Source organism: Podarcis filfolensis (genome assembly GCF_964270895.1).
Source record: "Podarcis filfolensis genome assembly, chromosome: 11".
NCBI classification, from domain to species: Eukaryota; Metazoa; Chordata; class Lepidosauria; order Squamata; family Lacertidae; genus Podarcis; species Podarcis filfolensis.
Genome location: NC_139613.1, coordinates 20,796,078 through 20,822,178, shown reverse-complemented (window position 1 = coordinate 20,822,178; position 26,101 = coordinate 20,796,078). Strand labels below are relative to the sequence as shown.

At 45.3% G+C, this 26,101-nt stretch overlaps 1 protein-coding gene across 2 annotated transcripts; it reads right to left on the bottom strand.

Moving 5' to 3' along the window:
• On the bottom strand, positions 1 to 24,056 carry ISL1 (ISL LIM homeobox 1). 2 transcript variants are annotated; one of them, XM_083576255.1, is made up of 6 exons: positions 23,601 to 24,056; positions 22,145 to 22,334; positions 17,281 to 17,540; positions 11,736 to 12,022; positions 8,276 to 8,443; positions 1 to 1,483 (listed from the first exon to the last, which is right to left on the bottom strand). In XM_083576255.1, the coding sequence occupies exons 1-6, from the start codon at positions 23,626 to 23,628 to the stop codon at positions 1,367 to 1,369; spliced, it is 1,050 nt and encodes a 349-aa protein (XP_083432381.1). In that variant the 5' UTR covers positions 23,629 to 24,056; the 3' UTR covers positions 1 to 1,366. The 2 variants fall into 2 exon arrangements, with proteins under 2 accessions (XP_083432381.1, XP_083432382.1); XM_083576256.1 differs by having other exon boundaries at positions 11,736 to 12,019.
• Positions 24,057 to 26,101: the final 2,045 nt, after the last annotated feature.

The window sequence follows — 26,101 nt, the reverse complement described above, 5'->3', positions numbered from 1 at the left end:
TAATAAATAATAAATTACTTTTATAATTTTTGCAATGCGAGAGCAAACAAACAAACAAAAGTATTTCCTCCTCCCCCCTCTTTATTTCCAGAGAAAGAGAAAGAGTGAGAGAGAAAGGGGTGGGGGCAAAAAACCCCAGTCCATTAAAAAAAAAAGCACACATTTTTTTTAAAAAAAACATAAAAAACCCAAGAACTATACACATCTTTGGGGAAAGGGGAATGTTACTGAACGGATGCCAGTCAAAAACAGAACCCCGAAAGACGATTCGGTTTTTTTTTCCTTTTCATTTTTCATGTGTGGCCAAAAAAGAGGTATACCTTGTTGCGAATGAAGGTTTAAATTGGGATAGATAGATATATATTTATATTTATATTTATATATTTTTAAAAACCGACTCCCTCCTTTAAATTAAAAACAAAAACAAAACGAAACAAAAAGAGTCACTGGAGAGTGGAGACTTCAGGAGAAAAAGGATGGATCTCGATAGAAACCCACCGACCCACCCGGGCAAAAGGGAGAAAGAAAGAGGAAGAGGAGGAGGAAGAGGAGAGGCCAAAGCTACAGTACATGCTATTGGAGGGACGACCCAGGCGCTCCAAGACCTTTCTTGGGGGGGGGGGGAGGAAACAGAGAAATTCCAAACCGCTCGCAGCTCCAACCATCTGAATAGCTCGTTCTGTGGTGGGATGGTTGGGAAGGTGTCCTTCCTTGATCTTGGAAAAGCAATCTATCAGAGCTCCTTTCAAAGATATATATGTGTATGTATATATATATATAATTTTAAATGTTGGTTTTGTTTGTTTTTTTGGCAAGGGGCGAGGCAGGTCTAGGAAGAACACCATTCGAGTTTGGACGGTCACACGAGGCGTTTTCTGGGCGATGTTTGTGTGCAGTCACTCAACGATGCCATTTGGGAATAGTTGGCGGTCCTGGGTCCGTATCCTCTTGCGTTTCACAAACGTCTTTAAAACAAAAAAACCAAAATCCTTCTTGATCTCCCTACAGTCCTTCTGTAGGGGTGGACTGTTATTATTATTATTTTTAAAAAAGAACGAAAGCATTTTCATTTGCTTTGTAAGAGTATTATTCTAGTAAGATCCCAATGATTGTCTTCACAGTGTTGCTACCTTATCATTGCAAAACGAAACAAAAACGAACGAACAAAGACTCCCCAGACAGTTCATGGAGTTTTTCTTTTCTTTAAGGTTCATGAACACAGTTGTGTTTAAATACTTTTCTTCTTCTTTTAATTTTCTAATTTCTCTTTCTCCTTCTCTCCAAGTCCCCAAACGTGATAGCTTTCCCACTCTCTTCAGCAGGGGGCGAAAACATTTGAGGACCTCAGCACCGCAACGAATGTTCCTCATGCCTCAATAGGACTGGCTACCATGCTGTTAGGTGTATCCGGGAGTTGAGAGGACATGGATGCTACCTCACTTCCGGTGGAATTGGAACCTGGGCCTCCTTCTGAAAAATTAACCTGCAAAACATTTTTTTAAGAGAGAGAATAAACGGTTTACAAAAAGAAAAGAAAATGCCCATTTCTCTGGCTTTCAAAATATCATTGCATTTCTTGAAGGGCAGAGACCTTCTGGTGTACATTGTGACAGCATTATATACATAAATACTATCACTAACAACAGTAACTCAAATAGTAACATCATTTTATGTTCTACCGATTTTTATAGCAGCCTGCCATTTCTACTTTTTGCAACCACAGTGCGGGAACAGTGAAATAAGACATATTTGCAAGAATTCATGTGAGGATCGACTCTGGTGTCACCCTGATAGTTCATCATTGCCTCGGAGTAGATTTGCGAACATTCCAAATGGGATATTTATCATTTGGGACACTTAGACAATTAGTTCTGAAATTAAAAAATGGATGGGGAATTTAAAGTTGAACAAATCCCACATGAATGAAAAGCAAGGAATTTACCAGTGAGATCTTGGAACAGCTTTGGTTTTTGTAAAATGTTGGGCTACTGGAGCTATTTATAATAAACATCAGCATTTTATATCAGCAAGAGAGAGTTTTAGTGTTCAGTGTACTTTGCCTACAGCAATCATGTAAGGTCAGTATTAAGCTCACCCTCCAACAGAGACTGAGGAAGAACAAAGAACTGAATAGAAGAGTCTTCACCAACCTTCTGGTGCCTTCCAGATGTTGTTGGACTCCAACTCCCATCAGCCCCAGACAGCAAAGTGAACAGTCAGAGGTGATGCTCAACAACAGCTGCAGAGTACCAGGTTAGGCACAATCCTATACATGCTTACCGAGAAGTAACCCCATTGACTTCACTCACATTTTCTCCCAACTAAGTGTATACTTAATGGCCACAGCCCTAGCACAGTTCAGATCTGAGGTTGAATTGGAAGTCGGGTTTACTTATTTATCTTTTTGATTCTAGCTACCACTTTTTATCACTATACTACAGAAAACTGTATTTTATATTATATTAGAGCTCATAGTACTCATATGTTTGGAGCACTGAGCAAGCAATCCAATTTGGGGTGAAAAGATCACAGAATTATCATCATTGTTTGCAGTGGCAAAATTTGTATTTTGGTATGTGGGTACTTTAATGGAGGGCCTCTGTTTTCCCCAAGAATTTGCAGTGTACAGTTGTATCAGTTCTGTCTGAAATGTTTGCTGCTCAGCTTAAATAGATGTTTTCTGGGGCACAAACCCAATAAACAATTCTGCATAAAATTTCCATATGCTTGTATATACAGATAAGTGCAAATTTAGACTAAATTTTAGAGGGAAAGCTGCTAAGCAAAGTCATATCTAAAATATTATATTTCGGTGCAGAATGGAGAAAGCGTCAACAGTTCCTGGTGCAGAAGACCTGTTGACTCAGGTAACCTCAGTCATCCCTTAACAATGAGCCAACAGGGGAGTATTATGATGGCTCAGCTCAGAAGGAGCCCACACATTAGGCCCAATACATGTTCTTATCTGCTCTTTCTCTAGGTAAGAGCTGATCAGAGCTCTGGGAGGTTTTTTCTCTCTAGTGCTGATTAGATCTTGGAACCATTAAGCAATCTTCTGCAATTCACAGTTCTCTGGATCAGGGTCAGTGAAGACTATTCTAAGGCTGCAATCCTATACATACTTACCTATGAGTAAGTCCCTTTTGACATGAATAGGGCTGGCTTCTGAGTAAACACAACTAGGTTAGCACTGCTTGGGTATTTTCACCAGAAAATATGGTAAACTAGAAGGCAGCTCTAAACAATTCTAGTGAAATCAACGTGTACCTTTTCTAAATAGCTTTTCCTGAGCCCAGTGAAGGAGAGGCAGAATAGAAACATAACATATACATAAAGCAATTGTGGACCTACATATATAAGTGTAGTGTGTGTGTTTTCCTATGTACACCCAGTATACAACCTTTGGGAAGGGAAGCTGCAGCAAATAAATTCAAAGCAAACAGGATCGTTCAATATTAATAATTACACAAAGAAGAGTTAGTGTCAAGTAATGGATAAGGCTGCAATCCTACCTTGCTGGTAAGCATCACTGGACATAGCAGAATTTACTTCTGAGTAAACATACCTAACATTGTGGTGCAAGAGGCTTGAGTTGTAAACAGGAAAATCCCAATTCAAATAAGGCCTTGGTCACAAAATTCTCTAAGGGCAGCGGGGGGGGGGGGAATAAGCCAATATTTCTCTGCCTGAGTCCCTCAAAAATAATATGGTGACATACTGACCTACCTCAGAGAGTTGTTATAAGGATTTCAGATAAACGTTTTGGGGTCACACTTATATAAATGCTATTACAAGCACCACATGATTCCCCCCCCAAGAAAAGTTACTTTGTGAATGAAAATTGTAGCACATGAATCCACCCTCCAAGCAGCCAGTGATGAAATGTTCTGCAGTTGGGTACAAGTTCCCAGCTGCAAAACACCACTTCTGAAGGACTCAGATTTGAAATAAATAAATAAATAAATAAATAAATAAATAAATAACATGCTGCCCAACTGACTGGGTTGCCGCAACCAAACAAAATAGTAAAAATGCTCAGATACAACTAGGAAAAGTCTGGACACTTTGTTCTATGATTTCAAAGAGGCACGCAAATTGGAAATGCCATTAAAATCAATGGACTGGAGCCTCACTTTTTGCCCCATGGTCTTCCATGCCCAGAACTGGCTTTCCATGAAGAAGAAGCCCCTTCCCTTCATAAAGCAAAAAGTAAGGATCCCAGTCAAGGTAAATTCTTCCAGTTCAATGCCCTGATCCAAACTGAAATTGAATCTCCTTGACGCCTGCAGAATTTAGTGCTAAGAAATACAGGAACAAAAGGAAAGTGCCTTATAATTAGTCAAACCATTGGTCCACCAAGTTCAGTGCTGTCTACATTGAACCTCTGAAGAACCGCTGCCAATCAGACATAGGACATTCCTAGCCCTATTTGGAGGTGCCAGGAACCTTCTGCAAAGCAGATGTTCCACCACTGAACTACGGCCCTAAATGCTTGAGCACAGATAATTGTAGGGATTGCAATCCCTGTTTTCCAAGGAATAAGCCCCATTAGATTCTATAGGGCTAACTTCCAAGAAAATGTGCATACTAGTTTAAATCCAAGTAACCCTCATCTGTGGGCTGGGTCCCAGTTAGGTTCCTAATGAAACTGCTATCTTCTTTTGGTTAAGATTTTCCACATTGGCTGGAGTCCAAACCCATTAAATCCAATATGAGTTCTTCCACAGATTTTCATCCTAGATGCTGGCTAATTCTTCCCAATGTGTTACTGATTATTTAAGGTGTGTTGCAGTAGATTTCTACTTTGCACCCCAGTAGTAAACACATAGTTTAGAAGTAAATCCTATTAAACTCAACAGACTTTATTTCTGCACAGTGTTCAGACTCAGAGTCCTCTGTTTGTGTGTGCTCCACTAATCACACAGAGCTCCTGTGAGAATGGGCTTCCCTATACACTGAAGTGAATGAGGAGGCTCTTTGCACATGGATAGACGTCCTCTCTGCTCAGTGAAACTGGAATATTATTATGGATGGAACTAATCCTTTGCCTGTGAGTAATCACTGAATCTGAGAAAAAGAAGGAACAAGAAGCATGGCTTTCAATGGGGTACTATGTACAAGTATTTCTTTTGTCCCATTTTCACCTCTGGTTTGAACACTACAAAAGCCTGCTTATGAGAATTACAGTTTCAAATTGCTTTCTATTCTCTTAAAAACAGACTGCAATCTACCTCCTATCAAACTTCAGCAAGCCAACACCCCACAGTGGGAATTAAGAAGAATTGATGGTTTCTATCGGGTGTGAGGATCAGGGCCAGCCTAATACATTTTCATCTTCTAAGCAGCTGCACCATGCAATCCAAAAGGAATGTCCCACAATCCCTTGCAACACTGCAGCTGCTCACATTCTGAGAGTCATGTCCCAGAATCCTCTGCAGCACTGTAAGGGATTCTGGGTGTGTGTGGGGGGTCACCTCTCTCATCACAGACCGCTTGCTTAGCACCCCTAATAATGTTGCTACTCCAAGCAATTGCTTGTGTAGCCCAGTTAGGTGTTTCTGTCTGTAAAGCTCAATATTGGTAATAATAAGATTTTAGGCTCTGTATTGAGGCCCTGCATGGGGACATAAAATGCCTCCAGACTTCATTTCAGTTCCTTTAGCAGATGCCTGATAAAAATCATTCCAAATGCAATTTTCTCTCCACCCTACGCTTTTACCCATCTTTGTCATACTGACGTAATTTTTTTTCCACACCGTATCATGTCCTAGAATCTTCCATTGTATCTCCCTAGACTCGTTTCCTCCCACAAAGTCTACCCATCTCCTCTATTGTTAAAAGCTGCACTGAATGGTTTAAAGCAGGATAATTCTGCCTGAGTACCAGGCAACACCCAGAACAAAGCAGGAAAAGAAAACAGCCCCTAAATCAGAATTAAGTAGCCCATCCAAGGTGGCATGGTCACAGCACACTGATCACTATTGGATTTAATCAATTTTTACCACCATTGTATTTTCTCTTTCAAGAACAAGAAAGTCTGGAGATCTCTAAAGGCATTTACTCAGAAGTAAACTTCCCCAATTTCAGTGATACTCAGGCTGGACTATTACCAAATGAGTTATGGCATAAATTGTGACCCAAGGATTCTTGGTGGAATTGTTTTGGGCATTGTTCTAGAAGAGTTAAAGCTGTCGTTTTTTAAAAAAAAAAGAAGGACTTTGCAACATATATTTTCCAAAACAAATATTTAAACTGTTATATTTTTGGGAGACACTTTGTGCACCCAATCATTAGATGTTCTATCATCGGTACTACGAAGTTTAATCACTGAAAAACCATTCATAACATACCTTATTATTTTTAAGATCTGGTTTTAACACACTTAGGCCAGGAAATTGAGTTAAGGTTGAACTTCTGTCCTTAAATCACCTGGTTGGGCTTAAGTATTGCAGATGATATGGTCCCATATGAGCTGCCAAATGATGTAGGCATAAGGAAGTGAGTTAAGAACAGAATTGATTGGTAAATTCCTGTTGGCTTTTTGGTGAAAGCCAGCCCATTAATACTATGCAACTGTTGCACGTTATTATATAACCACATTTTTTAAAATCATGAAAACAAGACAAAAGGATCCATGGAAGTTCAGAAATATATGCTAGCCATGGCATGTAAAAAGAAAAAGAAAATGCAGACAATCGGGCTAAAATATACATTTGCACAAACCGTGCTAAAGGCTAACATTACAATATGCAAAAATAATTTATGTAAATAGGAAATGTGCATTTCACAGGAAAAAGCAGGGGCTAACCTTTGTAATATTTTATAGAAGTGTACATATTTAGAAAGGCGTGTTCATTTTAAACACTGCTACCCTCCAAACAATACTTCAAATAACTTTTTCAATTTATTAGACTCTCACCACCATATTTCAGCCCCAATGTACAACCCAGTAGAAGCAACACACCCAGTACCAGGATCCTATTCACTCAGTTTAGTCTAATTGTTAGGATGATGATAATAATAATAATAATAATTTGGTGACAACTTGCAGATGCTGGTTTAAATGCCAATAAACTTAAGCATTTTAAGGATCTTGGGCATAAACTTGGCGTTTGACATTGTGGTTAAATGGCTGAATTTGGTTATGGGAAACCCAGGCCATAAAGGAAGCCTAGCTGGTCATAAAGGTCAAAAGTGGGAGAGAGGGAGGCTTCCCTGTGCCTTCTCACTCTAACGCAGACTAAAAATTAGATGAATATTGGAAAGCACTTTGTGTACTGTGGAAAAGAGGTTGCAAACCACCACACAGCTAGACTGCTTAAATGCCACTGGCAACAGTGGAATACAAGTCTCCTAACTGTGAGTAGGATGGCAGCTAAGGTTTATAAAGCCCTAGTCATTAAAATTACTAGGAGCCTTTAGGACAAATTCATCCTATGATTTCTTACTAAATTATAACATATGTCCTGCAAATATGGCTGTGAATAAAGTACTGCTTTTTTGAAGGGACGGAAAGCATACTTCCATTTTTATTTTTTAGATAATGTGTGCTTCTGTCACAGGATAGGCCATCTTAAAATAGGCATTTCATCCATTGTTCATGCGTGACAGAAGGGAGGAAGCCTCTTCGCAGGGATGCCTGCAACCTGCTTTGAAATGAGTTAAAGCTAAGGGGACATTTTCCCTCCCAAGTAATTGGGTATACCTCACTTGCAGTATCAAAAACTGCTTTTACCTTGATTTTTTAAATTGTCCAATATAGCTACTGCTGCTAATACCACTGCTACTGATAATAGCCAGCCAGATCATCAATATGTATGATTCTTAGCAAATGTCCACAGAGCAAGCAGCTCTGCGCTTAAAGATAACTGTGAGGCTAGCACAAATCGCCGTCTGTGGCTCCCTCCTGACTCCTTCCAGCACATGGGTACACGTCTAGGGGCTTCAGATAGGGGTAATCTATGGGCACTGCTATCTCATACAAAGCCTCAAGCTGCAACCCGAACCCCACTTACCCGGGAGTAAACCCAGACTGAATCCAGCAGGATTTAACTCCCGAGTGGATGTGGTTTTAGGGTTTGCAGCCTAAAAGCATCGAAGTGGAAGGATCTCTGGTGGGGACGTGAGTTGACCTCCAGGTGTTTTAAACTTTGGGGCTGGGAGAGAAAGGGGGGCGCGGGGGTACAAAAACTTTGCAGGAATAATCTAGAGGAGCGTCGCGCTTGCCTTTGCGCGCACAGTGGCCCATTCATCGCAGCCGGGAACTGACACTTACGAGTTGCTGAAAAGCCGGTTGATCTATGTCACTCTGCAAGGCGAAGTCGCTGAGGACTTTCCAGGGCGGCTGGTAACTCTGCACCTCCACCGGGTTCGCCTGCAAGCCCCCGTCGTGTCTCTCCGGGCTGGCCGCCACCATGGGAGTGCCCGTCATCCCTTGGATGTTCTGTAAACAAGGCAGGCAGAGGCGGTGAGGGGCCGCGCCGCACAAACCGCGATTGTCTCGCGGCGCAGAGAGTCAATAAACTCCTTCTCGGGCTTATCAAACGCTCGACTCTATTGACTTTGTTAATCTGCCCTTCGCGGAATTTCGTGTGTTATCATTCTTAAAAACTAAACAACAACAAAAAAAACCACCACCCACACCTCTCTTTGCCGAGTCGATTAGGCAAAGTAGATTAGGATCCGTTTCCAGTCCTGATCAAGGGTTTTTAATATATATATATGTGTACCTCCCGCACGCAGGGGAAACATGTCTATTTCCAAGTAGGAAAGGTGCATACTAGGACTCCATGTTAGGTTGCTTCTCTCTCAGGCAGCAAAGCCCAGTGATCTTAGTGGGGTTTTTGAGTCAAGACATTTTGGATTGTCCTTGTTATCTTGAAGGTTTCCAATGAGGAAGAGGCGGGTAACTCCGTGGGAACGCCACAGAGGAGGACAGGAGGCGAACAACCCCGGACAAATAGCACGCCCCCCCAACTGCTAATTACATTACTGGTACCCCACCTTCAACGACTTATTCCACATCTATTTATTGATCCCTCCTAACGCCGCCACACTGAATAACACACTTCTTCCCCCGATTGCTTAAGCGCTGGAATTCACGTCCGGAGCGCAAAAGCTGGAGATCCGAGCACGAGATAGGAGCCCTAGACTAGAGCATGGGACAACTCTAGAGCCAGCAGCTTGACGGCCTTCAGGATCACAGTGTGGGTGGGACTACATACACACCACTCATATTTACCCAGGGGTAAGTCTCGCTGACTGAAAGGGGAGTTACTTACACACACGCCTGCGTCGAAGCCTGCCTTAACGCGTGAGAAAATGCCACCGAGGGTTGCTCAGGTCCCTTTGAGCGCTATGGAGCTTACTCCCAGGTAAGTGGGGTTAGGACTGAACCCTTTCCTGTGAATAGTTAGTAGTGGTGATATACACTCCAGGTATTTTCCTCGTGGTTAAGGGAAGTAACTCCTGGAGGTTGACAAAAGTCAAGCCGAGTTGCTCTACAACGTCGCAGATTTCAAGCGGACCTTATTTCGGAGTAAGCCCATGATCCGGAGTTGGCATTTTCTTTCAAGTAAACATCATGCCTAGGCACCATTGATCCTCTAAGTTTAGGTGCGACTGCAATCGTTCACCGGGATCCCTAGGCCAGTTGAGCAGAAGAATTGGGACAGAAGCCGATTCAGTTCCACTCGCTTCCTAAGGACACAACTGGTTTAGGTCCCAGTCCAACCATTTCACAGAACTGTAGCCTCTTGAGAAAGTTCGGGAGATTCGCCTCACTTTTCGCCCCGGCATCGACAAGACATTGAAATGGTCTTCCAGTGAGATTGAACTTTCCAGGAAAACGTGATCCGGAACGAGGATCATTTCCAAGGATCCCTGCTTATTTAGGTTTGACTGAGCTCACCCTTTCCTGGCTAACCACCACTATACTTTGTGGCAACGAATCGGGTGGGGAGAAATAAACTCTGCAGGTATTTTAAAGGCTTTGTGTCCAAAATAACTTCCTAAGTCGGAGCAACTTAAAACACTTCAAACTGGGGTTTATTACATTCCACCGCGGTAATACGCAACGCTTTAAACTTCCACTTAAGCAGATAAGCAGTCTTAACAAACATTAATAGCTGTTCCTTTAAGCAACACAACAATGGCCTCGGCATCATCAAGGCCTAAAAGGCAACGGATGGGGTGAGAGCGGTTGTTTTGGAATATCTGCTCCCTCGTCATTCTCATCTGCCGAAACTCTGTTGTGCCGCTAGTGCTAAAGTTCGATCTCATTGGATTTTAAAAACCAGACCTTAAGTCTGTTTCCTCGCAAGTAATTCTCGTTCCGCCCAGCTAGACTTCATCCTAGATCCACTTACCTAGGAGTAAGCCCTACTGAATGCCGTAAGACTTGCTTCCGAGTAGACATGTATTGGGCAGTGTTGTGAGCATGCGTAGGATTGGAGCCTTACGTGAGTATCTGGGTGAAATCCGGTAGTTGGGAAGGACACATAACTGCCTAGGCAACTAGCAGCAGAATTTTCTTTCTTACGAGTAAACCATGTATAGGATTGGTCCGCCCGACTTTCCGGTCTAGAACCAAAAAGTGTGGCAACAAAATAGGTCAATCCTACACACAGTTACCCCGAGTATGGCTGTAATATTAACCTTAATGTTAATATTAAGAGTAAGCCAAACTGAATTCAACAGGGGTTCCTTCTAAGTAGTCATAATTAGGACTAAGCTGTAAGCCTCAGGGGGTTCCAGTTGGACCTACTCCCGAGCAAGCTTTAATTCCATCGAGTGCACCACTATGGCGTTTTGACATGCACACACTTACTAGGTAATAATTGAAGGTAGGAGGGATTTACTTTCGAGTAAAATATACGTAGGAGTTCACTGCGAAGTTCGATTGAATTCAATTGGTCTTCATCTCATTTTTCTTTGAAATCTGCTTGCCAGAACTCGACAATAACTAGGTAGGACTATAGAAGCCCACTCTATTGATTTCAGTACACCTATTCGAATCGTCTTACATCCGGCAAGTCAGTTGAGAGCCTTTTAAAAAAGGGATCTATGCCGTCCCTCCTTCGACCTTTACCCACCACCCCCACATTGCTGTTATGTATCTTAGACCACAAGAATGTAGGAATTACCCACAGACTGATATCTGTCTCTGGAACAGCCCCAGCGTCTTCAGTAGAACTACTCTAGAGTAAGGCAGTTTGTAAAGTCATTGTAACATGTACTTAAAAAAATTAAAACGGGGGTGCTGTGGAATATCGAGATGTTGTTGTGGGATTTCTCCCTACAATTGGACGATTTATTTGGCAACAAAAAGTAAATAAACGCGCACAATCAAGAGTTCACGGGCCAGTTCCCTAAACCCAGCAAGCTATTGAAGCCCTGCCCCAATAAAACCCAGATCCCTTTCTAGAAGCGTGCTACTTCCACAGGCCAGCATTCAACAGGTGAAGCGTCCCCTTATCTCTCTGTTCGATTGCTGTGAAAGGCACAGAAGAATGGGGACCTTCTGTTTTTCTGCTGGCTACAGGGAGCCCCGCTAATTGGCGTTCTTGACAGACACACTCATTGGACAGTAATACACACATGCGCACGAACCCCAAGCAAATCAAAAGCATCAAGGCAAGAGAACAGCCAAGGCACGCCCACTAACCAAGAAAGTTTTTCCTTCGGGAACTGGCGCCACCTAGAGGCCAGGAGGAAAGACCGCGGCAGCCACTCACCGTCTTGTCGTTGGGCTGCTGCTGCTGGAGCTGCTTCATCATAATGCTCCTCTTTTTGTCCTTGCAGCGCTTGTTTTGAAACCAGACCCGGATGACCCTGGGGCTGAGGCCCGTCATTTCCACCAGCTGCTCCTTCATGAGGGCGTCGGGCCTGGGGTTGGCGGCGTAGCAGGTCCGCAAGGTGTGGAGCTGCTTCTCGTTGAGGACGGTCCGGACGCGGGTGGTCTTCTCCGGCTGCTTATGGACGTGTGGCCTCAGAGCCGGTTGCCTGGCAGAGATAGGTTCTGCTGTGGGGGGTGGGTGGGGGGAGGAAAAAGAGGAAGGAACAGGAATCCCGTAAGTGGCGGGGGAGGGCGAGAAGATGCTGACACGCAACTTCCTGGGGGGCCAACCCCGCAGGGATCATCACTACCTGGACGCCCATCCATCCATCCACCTTTTTCCAGGAACCAACGCTTTCCATTGCAAACAATGGGAATCGGGGACACCTCTCTGTCAAGCCCCTCCACTTTTTATGGATCCCCTTAATCCTCCACATTCTCACAAGCGCCTCTCTTGTTCTCCCCATTGTCTCGATTGGAAGCTCCTCGCGGACAGGGGACTGTCAGCGGAGGAGCTGCTGTCCAAGGTACTCTATATGGCGCTCTCTAATGAGCGGCGACGATTGGGACCCTCAAGCCTTCGGATCTCGGAGGTGAGGGAGCAATACTCATTCTATTTTGTTGACTGGAGGAAATCGCCAGTCGTCCAGTTTCGGTGGGACGTCTTGCCGGCCCACCTCACCGGGAACACCTGCGCAACCCGGTAGTTTCTCTCCCTGTCCACCCCGCGTTCCCCATACTGCTTCTAAGGGTCTTTCCTCAGCGCGCAAAGGATGGCTGAGCTCTCAAACGTGCACGGGGGAAGGAAATTCAGCTGGGGAAAAAAATCAGTGGCGTCGATTTTTCCACTTCAATATATTTTTGGATTGTGGAAAGGAAGCAGATAGTCATATAATCTGGGGGCGCCATTTCGCAATTCTCGAGGAAGAATCACCAGGGCTTTGGAAGGAGCGCGGAGGCGGCTACCACCAAGACCTCCCTCCCTCCCTCTCTGGCGCCACTCACTAGAATCTTAAAGCTCAAACGGATCAATTGGCCACCTAGTCCCTCACCTACCCTGAACCACCTGCCACTTCCGGGTTAATGGATACAACAATGCAAGCCACAGCAAACAACCCAATTGCCTCCGTCGAAAACTCTCCCCCAGGTCCTGTTTATCTATTGCTATTAGCACCTCCTGGATTCTCCTCCTGTCCCATGCACCATTACACAGGCTTTCTTTCTACAGCTCCGGACTTTCAACGCCTCCCCCCCCCCCCAATTTAGCTGCATAAAAGCCTGCTTTTAACAGCCCGATTCTAGGCATGTTTAGGTGGAAGGAAGGAAACCTCACTATAGCCAATGGGGCTTGCTTATCCAGATCTAAATGGACACAAAACTGCAGCCTAAAATGTGAAACGGTGGGGTTTTATATCGAATTTTAAAATGAGAACTAATAAACGTGTGTACTAATAAGCAGTGACGGGGAAAGTGAGTTAGCTGAATTATATAGTTTTAAAGTGGGTGAGTCTGTGAACGCTGTCAAAAGAACACACCGCTAGAAAATCCAGAGCAAAATAAATGTTCCAACAGTTTCTCCTTTAAAAAATGCAACTGACACTCTTAAGGCTACAATGCTATGAACAGAGATTGAACATCACTGAAGACAGTCAAACTTTCTTCCAAGTAAACAGCCAAAGAGGTTGCTCTAAAAAACACTCTCTCATTGGAAGGAAGGTTGCAGTGCCATTCATTGGTGAATGGAGTTTACTCTCAGGTAAGTACACAGTAGATTGCAACCTGAGCTACTTCCTTTGCAGAAAAGTCCAAATAAATGTGTTGAGAAAAATGTACTCTAATGCAGCATTCTGAAGTTTGCTTTCTTGGAAGCAGGTGCCACTGAAATTAGTAGAACTTCCTTCTGAACATTTATATGTTGAAATAATTTCAACATCCCCCATCTCTTTTTTTGCCTCAATATCAGACAACACATATAAAAAGACACAATTCAAAATACAAAAAATGCAACCATGTATCAAACAAAACACTTGAGCTAATATTTTTAGAATGAATTCTATGGGATTGTATCTAGAAATGCAGAGTTACTGGGGAGGGCAGAGATAATCTGATGGTTTCATTGTGCTCCACATTTTTGACTTGCTTTTTTCATAACACTTTCTCCCCTTTCAAATTAGTCACTGTTTTGTATTTGGTATAGCAAGGAAGACTCTACAAGAAGTGTGATTTCAGATTTGGAGGCACACAAGACATCAACTTGTTAAGCCCTTACTGCTCATTCTCATCTATTACTTGGAAGGAAATGTTTTTGAAATCTAGTTAAGACTATGGGACTTGCTTCCAAGTAAAGTGCAACAATGGACTCTGAATTAGGAGTCCAACGATGATGCTTAAACCTCTTATTAAAAAGACTACCCTGGATTAAGTTACTAAAGACTGGCACTGTAAATAGTGTTCCTGCTGTCCCCACTCCCATGATAGGGCAGAAGGGAGAGAAGAGCAGAAAGACTTAAAAGTTACAAGCTCTTGACTGGGAATTCTCCAAGCCTGTCTTGTTTTGTTTGCCCTGATAGGGTGGAAAAACAAATAAGGCCCATTCCCAGAAGCCTAGACAGGGCAGGCAGCAAAGAAGTGGTCCTGCAATGTTTCAAGTCAAAAGTAATCCTAATGAAAAAGTAAAGCCAGCTCATGGGTCGACACTAAAGTTTTCGGCTTGAAATTCTCACCCAAACCACAGAAAGCTTCAGGAGGAGAAGGCCGAATCCCTTAGAAGGCCAATTACTGAAGATTAGCTTGTTGACAGTTTTAAATTACAGCTTGAAGTGGTGCCTGTAGTTATTAGTCTCTCTTTTTGGAAGCTGGCTCCCCCTCCACACTGCATAACCACCCCCCCATCCCATGTTTCATTCAGAATATGCCTTGCTGGGAAGAGCCTAAACTCATTGAATAGCATTGCCTCAACTGGATAGGGGGACGCATTGCTGCCTCTTTGCTCTCCCCTGCCCTATTTTTTTTTTATTTCCTCTTTCCCACATTAATTATCTTGCTTTCCATATTTTCTCAGGACATTTCTAACGGGGCAGCAGGATCATAAGCATCTTTACTTAGAATAAAGACCTAAGTGCAACAAAAGGACACAACATCTGAATCAATTGTGCCCTCTGTAAAAGTTCCTTGCAACGCAAGGTACACTGCTGTTATCTTCTCTTTCCCCCCACCTCTACTGTTGTGATCTTTGTGTACTTCTCTGTCTGCTCCTTCCTCTTGCTTTGGAAAGATAGATTGCTGTCATTACCCAGCGCACATACCTGACAGTGAAAGCTACATACACAACATATACATAAATATTTCTTATTTATATTAAGCCACCAGGAGACTGAAAGTATATTACTTCTTTGGCAATTCAGTAGTAGTAGAGCACACTACTCTGCCTGCCCTCTGTACTGTGGCAGACTTCATATCTTTTTCAGATCAAAGGAGAGGAGGAATTATCTCCCATAAAACAACGTGGTCCCATACACAGTGGCGTAGCGTGGGTTGTCAGCACCCGGGGCAAGGCAAGTAATTTGCGCCCCCTAACCCGTGGATTTGCGCCCCCTAACCCGTGGATTTGCGCCCCCTAACCCATGGATTTGCCCTAACCCCAGATGTTGCGCCCGGTGCGGCCCGCCCCCCCTGCACCCCCCACGCTACGCCACTGCCCATACACCAGCTTACTTCCACTGATTATAACAAAGTTTGCTCTCCAATAAGTGGGCATAGGAGGACGGCCTAACAATATAATCCCAAGCATGTTTACTTAGAAGTAAAAAACAAACAAATACCCCACACAGTTTAATGGTACTAAAGGAGCAATCCTATACACAAGAAACTGGCATAAAGCCAGCCAGTGTGAATTAAGCTAGGATAAAATACACCAGAGCCAAACTTCATTCAGGAGTGGGGCTAATGTTGGCCGAGATGGCCCTAAAGCTGGCAGAGGGAAAACAATAAAGTATGGGTTAAACCACCCTTTTTGCTGGTTTAATTTACACCAGGCTGCCAGGTCATGTGACTGAGCTTGATGGGTATAGGGTCCATTCTAAATCCCCTTTTTCTGGTCCCACCCCCTTCTGGAATGCCCCCTTTTCAGGCCTTACACTGGCACAGCTGGGGAACCCCTGGATCCTAACCCCACCCATCTCAGAGGGTCCCACTATAGGATTGTTCCCTAAAGATGCAACCCTATGCACACTTCAAGTGTGTAGTATTGCAGCCTAACGGTGCCAAACATGTCTGCTCAGAAGTCAATCCTATGGAATTCAGTGGGACTTAGTTCAGGATAGAAATGCAGAGGATTGCTCTATGCATTTCAAGGAAGGGGTTTAGGGCAAGAGCCTTGATTGGATTCACTCATCTGCTTTTGCTCTTGACAACACTCATGTCTTGGACCTAAATACACAAGCTCCATTGATATCAATGGAAGTTCCTACTAAGATTGAATTCCTATGCATATTTACTTGGAAATCTGTTCCATTAAAATTAGTGGAACCCTTTTGAATGAACATGGATAAATCTGAGCTGCATGCCAAGGTTTAGGGATCAGGGTGCAAAGTTGTTTTACCAATGGATGTTTGCAAAAGTAGAGTTTTGGGGGTATTTTAAAGGAGATTCTAAGCAAGTGAGTTTCACTGAAACCCTTTGGACCATGCGAGTTAATGGCTGCAATCAAGGGGAAGTTAAAGAGGTGGGAAGCTGCAATCCTAAGCGTGCCTACTAGAGAAAAAAGTAAGCAAACCTTGAGCAAACATTCTTAGGATCCTGGCAGGAAGTCTCATTGCGCTACAGGGAGTTTACTTCCGACAAGCTCGCTACCGGTTTGGGCATCATCTCCCAGCAAATTTAAGCAAACTCCTTTCCTTTTATTTCAACGAAGGGCTCATCTCTGTTGCTGAGCTGCGCTTGGTGGAGATAGTCAGGAAGAGTGCAATCCTTTACACGTCTGCTCAGAAGTAAGTTCTCCCCCGAGTTCAATGGGGCTTACCCCTAGGTAAGTGGGTGTAAGATACCCCGCAAGCGGCATCCTCTTATATGTTTGCTCGGGAGTAAAGTGTTCAGAGGTCTGCAGATTTTGAGCATGTGTGTGTGTGTGTGGTTCTGCTTCTTAGTGTCATTTTGCCATCGGAAGCATGGGGATCTCGTGAGCCTTTTCTCCAAAACTCTCTCACCTCTGCAAAAAAACAAAACTAACCTCTGCGAAGCTGGTATCAAAATGAATACGGGGCTGGGCACATCTAGGAGGTATTATTAGCCACTGATGGCCGGGAACCGCGGGTGGGGAGGCAACGGCAGAAGAGCTTGGAGTGGGAGAGAAAACACATATATGGAACAAAGGCCCGGAGGGACCCTCCCTCCCTTGCCCTCCCCTGCCCTCCTCGAAGTCTCTGGGAGGGGGGACCAGGAAGTACCTGCCATCTGCAGCGGCCTGGCGGGGTGCAAGGGGCTGAGGGGGTCCCCAGCTCCGAGGCTGGCCCTTTCCACTACGTCGTGGTCCGCCCGGCAGAAGAGGCCGTCCTCCCGCAGCGCGAACTCGTCCCCGGGGATGAGCTGCCGGCTGCAGGCCACGCAACGGAAGCACTCGATGTGGTACACTTTGGAGCGGGCGCGCATCACGAAGTCGTTCTTGCTGAAGCCGATGTTGCACTTGGCGCACTTGATGCCGTATAGCCTGAGCCCAGGCCCCGACGAGGAAAGGGGTGGTGCGGGGTGGGATTGGGGATAAAGGGGGGGGGAGAAAAGAAAAGAATACGGAGGTGGGGTGAGGAAGGAAGAGAAAGAGAGAGAGAAAGAGAGAAAGATTTCACTCCGGCAGCCCCGTCGAATCAAGCCAGTCATTCTTTCATTCACGTTCCAGCCTCCCACGTTAGACAGCAAGCCCAGCGGGCCTTCCAGGTCGCCCGGTCTACCTCTGGCAAACCAGAAGCTCGCGAAAATAGAAATCGGAGCGAATTCGGTTCCTACCGACTTCCCAATCCTAGTGGCTTCTGAAATTGTACCGTGTACGCGCTCGGACCTTGCAGCAGCGAAGGGGAAGTGTTTTAAAAAACAAATAACCGTACATGCATTTGGGTGTTGATTGGTTTATTATTATTATTATTATTATTATTGGAAGGGTGGGGCTTTTTCTGTTTGTTCTCTTTCGCGGTCTCTTTTGGAGGGGGAGGGGAGAAAATCTACCCTATGCACAGAATGGAAGAAACGAGGGTGGCTGAAACTTCACAGCAACCTTTAAAAACCAGGTTAGAAAAGGGGAAAGTCTAATTAGAACAGCAAGATGTGGGGGGGGGGGTCAATGAACAACGGGGGCTGCAATCCCGCGAGTTCGCCCCGTGGAGTGCAACGGTGCTTACTTCCGAGTAAACGCCTCCAGCATTGGAGTCACTTTTTTATATATACTTCTGAGATAAATAATAACGCAACCCATCCCGGTCCTGGACAGGGTGACTTTGGAGAAAATCCCACTGACTCCCTTCCTTTTAAAAGAGTCTTTAAAAGATTGCAGTTTTTAAAAAGCCGCTTCTGTGTCTCGTCACATCAAAAACAGAACCAAATATTCCCAAAGAGAAAATGGCAGCTTACCCTTTTATACAATGAAAAGAGGAGGAATCGTGACGCTTAGGGAAACTTATTCCGGGGGCGTCCACTTTTATTGGGAGTTTATTGGGGGCTAAAATGCAATGCTGGAACCAACCCTGCCCTCCAAAAACCGCTCATCAAAAAGGAAGGAAAAGGCTAAACTCGACTCTTAAAATATAAACAATCAAATACAAAACTCAGGAGTAAAACAGTGGATCTGGAGTCAGTGAATCGCGGCCACCAATATCCTAAGCCCACTGGCAATATTCAGAGGCAAAACCTTCGGCCTGCCTTTGCTTCCGCACCTTTACGCTCCCGGCTCTGCCAGTTTACTTGGGTGTAAGTCAAGTTCAAGGGGACACTCTCCCAGATCGCTACTAGGCACTGCAAAGGCTTTTCCCAGAGACGAAATTTTCCCGGGAAGGAACAGGCGCGTGGCCGCGAATAAACCCGCAGCTCTAAATGGTTTTATTTGGACCGCTTGAGCAGCTGTTTTACCCGCCCCTTCCCCATATAACCGCCCCCCCAATAATCTTAGCTGCCAGCAACTCCTGGTGATCTTTGAAAGAGCCATCTTGATATCAGTGAGAAATTGCTTCAGAATAGTAAGTTTCCCAAAGTAAGACTGGGGCAGAGCGAGCCTATCTATGCACATCTACCCAGAAGCAAGTCCAATCGAGTTCAGTGGGACTTACTTCCGTGGAAATGTGTGCAGGATTGCAGCCTAAGGGCGACGTCCGCCTTCTGTTCCAGAATCACCAACAACAAATCAACAGAGAACTCTCAGTAGCGCTGAAAAGCTCCCGCAGACCACGAATAGGAGGTCGCTTTTCTGTAGAATTCAGAGTTTATAAAGACAGAGTCTACGGCTAGGCTTTGATATGGCTTCACATTGGACCCATATGTACACATACAGACAATGTACATATGTTGTTGATGTGTAAGTCCCTCCTCTTAAAAGAAGACTACAGAGGTGGCGGCGCGGAAATAGCAGGAGGAAAATGCTCAGTTTTAAAAGCTCAGCTCTACCCTGAGTCTATGATTCCACAATTCTACCCGCTTCTCTATTAGTATCTCAAGATCTAGCTAAAGAATCAAAGCACACACACCCCGGAACTCGCTTCTGCCCCAGCTAGACAAGGACACGAAGGGCCAACTCAGGCGCCAGTCGGGAAAGCGTTTCTTCTGAGCCAAGGCAAGTAAATCCTGTTTGAAAGACGGCGAGCAGCAAAAGGCTGAGATCCCTTAGCATACGGACTTGCATGAAAGGAAGCCCTGATGCCCATCAATGGGATTTGCTTTCCAAGTTACTCTATCTAAAGTTGCCATCCTAAACACACGTTCTGGGGAACTAAAGCCCCAGTGTCGAGACAATGGCGGTTACTTCTGAGTAACGCAGTGGTTTACAGTCGGGGTGCAGGGATCACCGCGTGAACAAATAATATATAATATAAATTCTTATTATTAGTATTAGTATTATGTATTAGTACCATGGTGGTCCTAGCGTTCCCCCCCTCTCTCTCTATATATATATTGAGAGAGGGGGAGGGAGCATGGGATCAGAGGGATCTTTCACCATGCTTTCACTTCCGAGCACCTGATTCTCGGGGAGCTGGGAATCAGGTTTGCCAAGGGATCCCGCCTCTAGACCGAAGCCAGCTGAACAGCCGGGTCTGCTGGACAAAGGCGAATTCAAAGCAGCAAGAAACTAGGTCTCGCCTCGTTGCCAGACTTTCCCGGGAGTGGGGCGGGCTCTCAGGATTGCAGCCGGGCAACTCTGTCTCCTCAGCCAGGAAGCCCCACGGATTTCAGGAGGACTGGCCTCCGACTAGGAAGCTGCACTTTGAGAACCGCGGAGGGCTTCACAAGGATCTTTCTGGCTGAGTGAAAAGAGACTGCCCAAGAAATTGCTGCTGCTGCTGAGTTCGCCTAAAGCCGCGCGGAAACTTCTCTTGCCATTTCCTTGCCAAGGGACCTTACGCAGGAGAATTTCCAGGTGGATCCTCTCTCTCCCCTTACCCCTTCACCCGGGCTTAGGGTTGCCCAACCTTTGCCCTCTCTGCAAAGATCAAATGCAGCAAAAAGGACACAGTAGCATAGCGCCGTCTAAGTCAGACTCCCTAAAAAAAAAGCTGTTCAAAAAAGTAGCCCCTCCCCTTTGCTCCCCCCTCTTTAAAAAGAAATAAAGGTTTCCTTATAATGTCAGCAATGGCCAATTGTACCCCCCCACACACACACGTGTGTGTGTGTGTGTGTGTGTAATCAGCTCTCAGATTTTCATGCTAGGTAGGAAGCCGCTCCATTATCTAAATGTACCGATTGTTCGCCCACAGATGAGGGGCAATTTGATCTCCTCTGTCCAATTCATCAAGGCAGATAAGATAAGGAAAGAGAGTCAGTCCGAGCGCGCCCAAAGGGTTAATATTTTAAAAGATTAAATGTCATGTTTAGGGTTTGTTTTTGTTTTTGTAAAGCCCCCCAGTCGAAGAAACCGCCCTGCATTCAGGAAACAGAAGGGGACTATTAATTATTATTACCACTAATAATCATCATCACATTTGTTTACCATGCTTTAAGGAGCCATGGGCTGGCGTGAGAGGAGGAGTAGGAATGGCCTGTTTTAACTGAGCCCGTGTTGCTATTTTCCTGTTGTAACATAGTTTTTTTTAAAATATATATATAAATGTAAATTTAAATCTATATGTAAATCGTACACGCAGTCATGCAGCTGGGAAGCAAGCAGGCCTGAACACCACCACTTAATTTCAATTATACTGCTATTAGTTAGAGTTGAATGAAGGAAGCGTTGGGGGCGCTTAGTTTAGAGAAAGGCAGTTTGAGCCATCTTAAATGGCAACATATTGTCGCTGCGGCTCCCCTCCCCCGCAAAAAAAAAAAAATAAATTACACACATTACCACATTTCCAACAATCGAAGAAGGTACTCACACCTAGATCTCACACGCACTACCACTAATTTCAACAGCCCTTACCGCCGAGGGGCACCCAGCTTCTAAGATCTTTACCTGGAGGTCAGATCGGCGGATTACTGAGAAATCTTGCAAGTAATTTGCCAGTATGGATCTGAAAAGTCCCACGACCCTGTATACCTTTCCTTAAAAGCAAGTCTATCTGATAAGGAAACCCGTTTTTCAAATTACCGGTACTTTAGATTTGCACCCTCGCAGACTATTTATTTTACACATTTGCTCACAAGTGTCAGCCCAAACTTACTTAGGAAAAAAAGAGAGAGTTGAATTTTTTTTTTTTCTGGAGGGGCAGAAGAATTTACCTCTCAACTGTATGTACTCAGTGATAAGACGCAATTATCATTCCCCCCCCCCAGTGAGCTTGCGCTACAATCCTAGTTAATTTCCCACTGAGCTCAGTAGGGCTTGACACTCGATAGGAACGGAACTAGGCGCTTGTACACAAGCCTAAATAATCTAACCCCTGAACACATTTTCTTGGCACTAATAGGAAAAAACACACACTTACCTCCAGGTAAGCGTGTTTAGGAGATCGCGGTTTAATTTCTTTTAAACGGGGAAGAGGAATTTAAAGAATTGGGGTTTTTGTTTTTGTTTTTACTCTCCCAAACCTTATACAGATAGAAAATAAACAAGGCTCAACTGGAACCGTCTCTAACTGCAACGCGACCGAAGGGGCGGAGGAGAGGAAAAGGCAAACTCCGTACCTGATATAGTCTCTCTTACAGTAGGTTTTCCCATCCCTAACAAAGCACGTACAAGTCTCGTCCAAATATTGGTTGCATTCCGCGCACTTCAAGCAGGCCGCGTGCCATTCCAAATCCGGGGAAACTCGCAGAATATACTGATCGTGGATTTGATTGCCGCAACCGACGCATAGGGAAATCAGCCGTTTTTCTGAAAGGCAAATAATAAAAGACATGATTGACTGACCGTTTGCTCTCCTACGGCGATAAACACACTTTATTAGTGTCGATCACCCGCGTAGGGCTGCTACTCTTTGGGAGCGGGTTGCTGCTGCTGTTGCTGCTGCTGCTGTTGTTGTGGCGTTATATGGGGGGGGGGGGAGGAAGAGAATGATCGCAGAGAGTGTGAGAAAGATAGAGAGTGTGTAGCATTTTAGGATGGTAATTGGAGTGTGTGCCATCAAAGGCTTCCCTCATTTAGAGAGGAGGCGGAACGCACATTCAAATGAAGGCTGGCAGAATTCTAGAACGCGCACATTTTACGCACCTTCCAACGCAATCAAAACATTCCGTTTTGACAATTTGTTCTTTTGGAGGGTGGTGGTGGTGGTGGTGGAATGAAGGCATGTGTGTGGTGTTATTAATTTTGTACCTCCAGATTCTGAATAGGAGAAAAAGAGGGAAGCTAGTGGACTGGGAAACAGAACACGCCGGTGACGCTTTCTCTCTCTGCTCTGCTCTTAGGAGTTTGATGCAACCGGCAGGCTTCGGTTTGTCAATTCCATTCCTTTTGTCAATTTCAATCCCTCTTTCGCTAAAAGGTTTGTTCACTTCTGTAGGGCGGGGGTCCTAAAGGCAGACCTGGAGCGCTGGGTGCTTACCTCCATCGGAAGCATTATTTGCTTGGGAGGGAACCCCGCCGAGCTAAGAAACCCATTCCTTTCCAAAGCAGCGCGCTTATTTAAAGGGTAGCAACCCACACTTCCCACGCTTTAAATCATCTGCTACGGGAGTATGAATGGATCCAGTTGCACTCCTGGCCCCCAGCCGCACCCCCCCCCTCTGCGATTCCTCAATACATTTAAAGGAAATCCAATCCTATTGTTTGGGGGTTTGTTTTTTATTTTAAGGGAAACCGACTTCCAGCAAATGTGTCCAGGATTTTAGCACCGGAGCGGTCGCCCTGAACGGGAGTCATCTACCGCTGCCTCTGAAGCCCAACCCCCGTCCATGTCAGCTACCCCCCCACCCTCCTTTTCCACACTCTCGCCTCTTCCTTCACGACTTTTAAGCCGGAGGCTCTTCTCCCAAGCCACCGAGCTCGCTCCGGAGGCTCCGACGCCCCACCAGGCGAAGCGACAGCCCGCCAGAGGCTGCGTCCTCCACCGCTCCCGCCTGCCACCGTGGGAAGAAAGAGCTCGTCCTCCCGCTTGCCATATGACCACTGCTCAAGAATAACGAATAACGTCTTCCTTACTTTTCGGTGGGTCTCCCATATCTCCCATATCTGTAAGAGGGTATAATGTCCACAGTGAAATGGTGCACGGTTGCGATGGAGCTTCCCAGAGGTAAAAAACAAAACACAAACACACAGGAAAAAAACAAAACAAAAAGGAGACAAGCTGCGCCTTCTTGGAAAGCGGGAGATGCTGTCAAATGGAAAGGAAGAGAGAGGCTGCTTGATCAGTCGCTCTGAGAATCAGTCCAAGGAGCTGGGATCAAATTGGTTCCTTTATTACTAGGGTGATGTTGATGAGGAGCCTTTTAAAAGAAAAAAAGTCGGGGTCGGGGAGCGAGAGACAGAGATAGAAGGGAAAAGAGAGAGAGCGAGAGAGCAGAAAACGCTCCGCGCACCCGCACAGGCCAACACCGGATCGGGAAGCGAGTGGCAGAGGCGCTGCAGTGTTCGGGACTCAGCGCGCAGCGGCCGCCAGCCTCTTCCTTATCTCTTACTCAAACTTCTCTGCTCCAACTCAGCTCCATCGCCATTGGTCGACGTAGGCCTCGGGGACGTCAAACCAGCTCGCCTCTGATTGGACGCAGGGAACACAGAAGCAGCTGTTCTGATTATCATATTTCAGTGGCTGCTGTAGCCTTTGCTGAGAGGAGAGGGAGGGGGTGCTTGGAGAAAACCCGGGCAGAGCCAGAATTTTTTTATTATTTTATTTTTTAAAAAGCTGGACTTGGAGAGAGAATCAGAGGCAACTTTTACACTCCTCATTTGATTTCCTCCCCCCTCCTACTTATAACTCTCCCTTTGCATCTTCGGTTCCACACTCCTCCCCTTCTTTTGGTACCCTAAGGCAGGCAGCTGTCTTTCAGCGCTCTCTGGTTTTAGTGATTTTTAACCTCCCTTTTTTAAAAGAAAGAAAGAGGAAGAACTGAAACGTTGGTTTCTCTTAACTATTCCCCCCGCCCCCACGGAAAAAGGAAATTGATCAGGCATGCGGTCAAATATTGGGGGAGTGGGGGGGGGAGGAGGGATGGATTAAAAGCCATGCAAATCTGTGTTATGCCGCCAAAAGGGGGGCAATAAAGGCTTAGCTGCTGATAGATTTCGCAAGCTGTACTTTTTTTTATATAATTATTCTCTCAGACGGTGAATCGAAGCGCCAGCGAGGCTTCTGTTGATGGAGGCGTTGACCTCGGGTAGGAGCTGTCTATAAAGGCTCTCTACATTCCCTCCCCCCACTCGAAAAGAATTGTTTGTGTCCCCTCTTCTCCCGCTCCACCCCCCGACAAATTCGTGACATATATTCTCGGAGAACTATTGACTGCAAAGCGCTTGCAGGAGTTTAGCAATAGAGGGCCACTGCGATCTTAGAGCTTCGGTACTGCGCTCAGTTACCTGGGAGTAAGCCACACTGAATTCAAGGGGATGTAGTTCTCACCAGACGGGTAGGAGGACGCTGCAAGCGCTTTACTCCGAAGTTACGGCTCAGTGGAGTTTCTGTGTAAGCCGTAGTAGCAAAGGAGTTTGGAAACTGCTAGTGTTCCTCTGTGGTATATGGAAAATAAAACTGATAGCTGCTTCTTTATGATGCTGCCATGACTTTCTGTGGAGAAAGAGTTGGAGGTGGAATCTAATCACCACTATCACTCTGCTGTGAAATCGCTAGAGAAAGAGTAACGAAAATGTAATCACTACCACCGCACCACTCGTAGTAGTAATAACATTTCCTCTAACTGCCACCACTAGAAACTGAAAAGCACTTTCAAGCTGCCAGTTCCCGTGAAAGTTTCTGCTAGTTTTTTTTTCATTCTGGACAGACGGAAAGGCATTGCAAGGCCTCTGGGTGCCTACAAAAGTAGCGGGAGCCCGAAATCTTTGACTTTACCCTCAGTTTTTACGCTAACATGGCTGTCACCTCCTCCTCAGGACATTCACTTGGGAGTAAACCCCATTGATGGAAAAGACGCCTGTCGTGATTTCTTCGGAGTTCAAGCAGCAAGAAAGCGAAGATAACTCGAGTTGCGGATCAGGCAATAGGCAGATAGTAAGGAAGAGAAATAGAGCATTCGTCTAATTCTTGATTGCGCCAAAGTTAGCTTGGCTTCCTCAGAGTCAAAGCAAAGCCTGTTTGAAACCCCCATGTAAAACGGCCCTCTTCCAAAATATAAAAGGACCACGCATCTATTGACCTCAACGGGGCAACATCCTCCTGTTTAGCAGTTCACTGTGTATTATGGCACGGCAGAATCACCTAGTCCGTGTTTGCAGTTTCAGGCTTCCTTCAGCTCCCAGGCACAAGGGTTGTGGGCTGCTACACCAGCTCACTCTGCCCCCCCTCCCCTCGCTCATTCACTTCAGCAGAGATTGCTGCTGTGGGGTGGGGGGGGGGAAGGAGGGCTGCGCCTTTAGATAGGAAGCGGCATTTCCTTCCTCAAACGATGTGCCAGGATCCCAGCATGATTGACGGGAGGCGGGACGCTTCTATTTTACTCCTAACATTTGGAAATAAAAAGATCCGAAGTGTA

Bases quoted from the DNA above. Each gene is read 5' to 3' on its own strand.
- ISL1 (XM_083576255.1), bottom strand. From the start codon at position 23,628: ATGGGAGATATGGGAGACCCACCGAAAA. The intron at 22,335-23,600 runs GTAAGGAAGACG...TTTGCCTTTCAG, and splicing joins TATGGGAGACCCACCGAAAA to AAAAACGGCTGATTTCCCTA. The intron at 1,484-8,275 runs GTAAGTGTCAGT...AATGTTTTGCAG, and splicing joins AACCGGCTTTTCAGCAACTC to GTTAATTTTTCAGAAGGAGG.